This window comes from Diabrotica undecimpunctata, chromosome 3 (assembly GCF_040954645.1).
Source record: "Diabrotica undecimpunctata isolate CICGRU chromosome 3, icDiaUnde3, whole genome shotgun sequence".
Lineage (NCBI taxonomy): Eukaryota > Metazoa > Arthropoda > Insecta > Coleoptera > Chrysomelidae > Diabrotica > Diabrotica undecimpunctata.
The window spans coordinates 133134745-133140962 of NC_092805.1; the positions used below are offsets into that span (position 1 = coordinate 133134745).

The following is a 6218-nucleotide window of genomic DNA, read 5'->3' on the forward strand; positions in this document are numbered from 1 at the left end:
CTGTTGAATTAGTACAAGGTGGCACTTCTATACGGCAAGCAGCACGAATAAAAGGAGTATCTTTCCAAACAGTCCACAGATATGTTAAAAAATATCAACAAGATGAGAACATCCGTTAATGTCCTAATTACAAAGTAAAACAAATTTTTACTATCGAACAGGAGAACGACTTGTGCGAATATATAATTAAATGTTCTAAAATGTTTTATGGCCTATCAAGAGAATATACCCGAAAACTGTCATATGAAGCCGCAGTCTACAATAACATAGTGGTTCCAGCAAACTGGCATACTTCAAAAATCGCTTCACTTGCCTGGATGAAAGGATTTCAGAAACGTCATTCCAATAATTTATCCCTCCGGACCCCAGAAGGTTGTAGTCTTGCAAGGGCAACCGGTTTCAATAAATTTAATGTTGAAATGTTTTTCAGTAAACTTGAAACCGTTTTACAGCGTTTCCCTGTGTTTGGAGATGGTAGTCGCATCTTTAATTTAGATGAGACAGGAACCGTTACCGTTCAAAAGTCCCAAAAAGTGTTTGCAGAAAGAGGTATACGACAGGTTAGTAAAGCCACAAGTGGCGAACGTGGAACACTCGTTACAACATGCTGTATTGTTGGGGCATCTGGAGTAGCTATTCCTCCTGCTCTGGTATTCCCAAGAGTACACTTTGAAGATTTTATGATAAATGGGTCGCCTCCTGGAACTTTAGTACTAGCTTCAAAAACAGGTTGGATGAATACAGAGTGCTTTGTGCAAGTTGTTAGGCATTTTATTAAGCACACTGGTAGTACTAGAGAAAACCCTTCTTTATTGCTAATGGATAATCATCAAAGTCATTTATCGATTGAGGCAATCGATTTATGTAAAAATAATGGCGTTACAATCCTGACTATACCGCCACACTGCACGAACAGATTACAGCCGTTGGACGTAGGTTTATTTAAGCCATTTCAGACTTTCTACAATGCTGCAGTAGATGTATGGATGATGAACCATCCCGGTCAGACATTTACAATTTACAACGTAGCAGCCTGTGTGGGCACAGCATATCCACGAGCAATGACGCCAGTTAACATCGCAAGCGCTTTTCGAAAATCTGGAATATTTCCATTCGATCGGCATGTCTTCGCTGAAGAAGATTTTTTGTCAAGTTTTATGACAGATAGGCCGCTTGTTGCAGTTGAAGCTGCTGCTGAAAAGATAAGTGAATCTCCAGATGTAGAAAACAATCTCCAAGTCATACTGCTACTACTACTAAAACCTTTGTTAGTCCAACAGTTTTTAAGGGTTATCCTAAAGCTCCGACAAGAAAATCTGTAGAGGGCAACAAAAGACGCAAAGGAAGGACAATGATAGCTACGGATACCCCGGAAAAAATGGAGCTGATTAAATCTAAAGAAAAAACACCAAAACAGAAAAAAATAGCACGGCGCGTATTAGATAGTGATTCTGACGAGCAAGACGAAAATGAGATGGAACTACAAGATTTCAGCGGAGGGGAGGATTTTATTGGTGAAGATCCAGAACCAATTATTTTCGAAGAACTTGATCGCTGTCCAAATGATGGGAATTATGTGCTCGTTGAATTTAACTCTAAGCAAAAGACATATTATGTAGGCAAAGTCTTGTCTCAAATAAAAGAAAATGATTTTAAAATATCGTTTTTGCGAAAAAGCGCTAAATGTGAAAATAGGTTCTTCTTTCCAGTTGTCCCAGATGTCTCACATGTATTAAAAAGAGACATTAAAATGATTTTGCCGCCCCCTTTAATGCAAGGGTTAACCAAGCGCCAAAGTTCGCTTTTAAAATTTGAATTAAACTTTGATAGTCTTAACGTCAAATAATGTTAATTGTTACGTCTCAGTGTTCCCACATTGAAAGGAACAGTGAGACATTTACTAATTTTTAATTTTTATATTTTTGAGGTTAACATTAATTTTTATGAGAAAACGACATGATTTTTCAGTTCTTATTTATATACCAAATATCATTGTACAATATAAGTTTAAAGTAGCATTTAATAAAAAAGTTATTGGCATTGAAATTTTTTCGTCTCAGTGTTCCTACCACTCCCCTACATTCAGTGATAACTGATAGCAGTTGTAAGTATTCAAATAATAGTATCCGACATCGTAAATGAAAATTGTTTCAAGGTATTCAGATATACCTATATTTCTTTCTCTCAATATTCTCCATTTAGAATTTTCGGCTCGACGTCCACATAGAGACTCCAGTGTAACTTGTCATAAACTTTTACATAAATAATTTTGTAATTTTTTTTTAATTATTTTTTTGCAACCATTTATAATTCATCGTTGTATATACCTATACTGACTAACTTTCTATTTTAAGATAACTTTCGGTATTTTTCATATTGTTTTTACGTTTATTTATATACTTGTTTCATAGATTGTGTGTTTTTACATTTTGTTCTGGCATTAAAAATTTGTGTTTATTTCTTTGGTTTAAACAATTGTTTTTTAATATACAATTACATTTTATTTTTGAATTTTATTTACCCATGAGCTTCCTCTAAGTTGTATTTGTTGTTGGTTTTTGCATTTCTGTGATTGGATGACGTAAAAGATTATTTAGCAATCCGTAAACTAATTTTCGAAACCAATGCAGATTGCAAGGCAAAACAGACGTTGATAAAGATGTAATTAGAGACATGGGGAATCTAAAATTGCATTTCACAATATATCTCCTCAACGAAGCAAAAATCCTTAGCGAATTGGTTTCTCGTACTCATAAAGAGTATATCGAAATAAAAGGAAAGACAGTTAATATTTGATTTTACGTATAGTGCGTCTGTGTATCCGCTTATACGTATTTCACCCTAAAAGGGATCTTCGGAGTGGCTATTCAAAAACGCTGTGAACGTGAAAACAATATTTCCTGTCATAGTAGAAGCAACACTAAAATGACTTCGATATGGACGCAACAGCGACATCTGATCAATAAATCCGTAAACTAATTTTCAAAACCAAATTCAGATTTCTGCTTTAATCTGTGCCTTCTAAGAATCGCAAGGCAAAACAGACGTTGATTCGCAATTGTTGACGCACTTCTTAGAAGGCACAGATTAAAGCAGAAATCTGAAATTGGTTTCGAAAATTAGTTTACGGATTTATTTATCAGATGTCGCTATTGCGTCCAGATCGAAGCCATTTTAGTGTTGCGTCTAGTATGACAGAAAAGATTGTTTTCACGTTTAGAGCGTTTGTGAATAGCCGCTCCAAAGATCCCTTTTAGGGTAAAATACGTATAAAAGGATACACAGAGGCACTATACGTGAAATCAAAGCTTAACTGTCTTTCCGATTATTTATCAATTTGATTTAGCCCATAAAAAAAGGTTTTGTAATAAATAATGCTTCACTTATGGTCTCGTATGGTACATTTATTTAAACACACTAGATACTCATTATTTGGTTTATTAGTTATCAAAGTACAATACTAGATAGTACTCAGTTGACGTTGACAATACTAACTTGGACCGTTCTCTTGATTCTTTATTCTTAACAACAATGATAATGCCCTAATCCCGTGATTTCCAGCTATTTAACTCACGTGGGTTTGTTGATATATTATTGTTTTTTACTTGTTTAATTTGTACACATTATTTAATAAGCTTTTGATTACATTGCAAATTTCACTAGGTCAGAGTGTGTCCTCATTACAACGATATTTTCAATGTCGTAAACAAATAATATATTTTCGCAAATGTGTCACGTTATTAAAAAGATTACTTAAATCTGATGCTTAATTAAATCCCGTTACATCCCTATCCCTCAGAAGAAAAATTTTCTGAGTGCTCTTCGTTTTCAATCAATTACATGAACTGTTTTTACTCTTCCCTTCCGAAAGAAGAAAATTTTTCGTGTCATCATCAACTGATTACTGTACATATATACATTATTTACATTCAGTATTTACATATACATATTTATAGAATTATATACAAATTATTGGTACATATTTCCTTATATCTAAAAAAATTTTTCTCAATTTAGTAACCTCGCCTAACCTAACATCAGCATATTATAAAGTTACCATGATTGTTCCCTTGTAATATGCTGTTTATTATCCTTTATTATGCCTTAGATTAGCTTAATATTTTACCTACGTTATTTTTTTTTAACGTTAAATCATTTAGATTATATTACCTTATATTACCCCTATTATGTTATTATGTATTATATCTTACCCCCTATTATGTGGTTGATTACATATTATATCTTACCCCCTATTATGTGCACATAATATTTACAATAACTTTTACATATTTTAAATAATAAATAAAAATTTATAATAATAAAATCTTATATTAATTCTTGAATTAATTCTTGCATTCATTCTTGCATTAATTCTTGCATTAATTCTTGCATTAATTCTTGCATTAATTCTTGCATTAATTCTTGCATTAATTCTTGCATTAATTCTTGCATTAATTCTTGCATTAATTCTTGATACCAAGTAATAGTTCTGTTTTCACTTTTCATATACACTATTAATAACTTTGACATCTCACAATAAAGGTTTGTCGTTTTATTCATTTATTCATTTATCCCTATTTCTTTTGTTTAACTACTACTATACAGTCTAACATTTTTCTTTTTGTTATACACATTTTAAATATATATGTTGTACGAACTTAAAACTATATTTACACATTATATTCATTTAAATATATTTTTATATATTATTTGCATTTAAAAGTACTTGTATATATTACGAGTATATTCATTGACTCTAATTGTAGCAAAGTATTGTTTCCCTTAATTATTATAGCTATAAACTCTGTGCCTTGGTCTGCTATTATTTTTCTGGGTACTCCATACCTCAAGATAAATTTTTCTACCAATGATTTGGCTACTGTTTTGGCTTATTTTGTTTTCTATTACATATTCTTCTACGTAGTTGCTTAATTCGCATTGTACGTCAATATATCTGTTTCCATTTTCATCCATGTACATTTTCATGGGTTCCTTGTTTATGATTTAGTGCTTATGCCTTTGGCAGTCGTCGCATCTCTTCACATTTCACATATTTCTCAACATTTCTTCGTAATTCGTTCCAGAAATAGTACTAACTTATATTTCTGTATTTAGTATATCCTATTTATTCTTCCATATCCTTCCTGTAACATGTGGAAGTCATTAATTATAACTCTTCTTGATCTGGTTATCTTGTACTATATTATGTATTGATTGTATTATGTTTATCTTGTACTATACAAGCTTTTATACTTTCCTTAAAAAATTATTATTTTTCTCTTCGTATTTCATTAAGAATTGGTTGATTCTTTTTTCATCTCGTTTTATTCTCATTTCATTATTATCATTTTCTTTATAATCTTCTGCACTCACATTTGTGAGCCAAAATCTCACCAAGTCTCTCCGAGGGTCTTGATATTTCCTCTTTCATCGTAAATAAAATTTTAAATATACGGATCTTAATAATAAAATAATTAACCTGGTCAGTTAGATTTTACTCATTTCAAGTTTATGGACATGCTTACTACGTACATTCCAACTGTATCAAATATCATACTATTAACCTAATGTCATTATAATGTAATGTTTTTATAACGAATACTGTGTTTGCTAATAAAATATTAAAGGTATGGTCTTTTTTTGTTTATTGTTTGGTTTTTCGTCTTTTACAAACTAACTTTTGCTTGTACATCTGGGTCTTTTCCTAAATAAAAAACATCTGCATATTTTGCACTTTTTCTATGGGCCTTTTCCTTCAAATAATAATGGTTTTTACTGTGCTTAATGGTTGTTCGACTCTTTTTTACTCTTTGCCTTGTTTCTTCCATATAAAATATATAAAATTTTTCCTGGTTTTGTATCTTCGGAATAAAACTTCTAATTTATATTTCTCGATTATTTACATTTATGATTCGTATAGGTAACATAATTTTAATCAGTTTATCTATTAATCCTACTGTAAATTCCTTCTCAACTTCTGGTTTCTTTATTACTGTAACTGTTTCTTCTGTTTTTCGGTTAGATCTCGAAATTAATTTCTCCAAATATGTAATAATACTAACATATACTTTTCAAAATAATCTGTTTATCATTTTTTGCCTTTGTGCGTACTTAATTTACTTAACATATTTTCTTCTCTTGCATATAAATACAATAATCGTAGGGAATCGTCTTCCATTGTGACAAACTTCTTTTTCAATAATTGTTCCATTTACTTC

General features: G+C 31.4%; 1 protein-coding gene across 1 annotated transcript; it reads left to right on the plus strand.

Annotated features, from left to right (window-relative positions):
• Positions 1–200: 200 nt before the first annotated feature.
• Positions 201–1322, plus strand: LOC140436056 (uncharacterized). Its single transcript, XM_072524767.1, has one exon. The coding sequence runs from the start codon at positions 201–203 to the stop codon at positions 1320–1322; it is 1122 nt and encodes a 373-aa protein (XP_072380868.1).
• Positions 1323–6218: the final 4896 nt, after the last annotated feature.

What these genes read in the sequence shown, in the direction of transcription:
- LOC140436056 (XM_072524767.1), top strand. Translation starts at nt 201, where the DNA reads ATGTTTTATGGCCTATCAAGAGAATATACCCGAAAACTGTCATATGAA.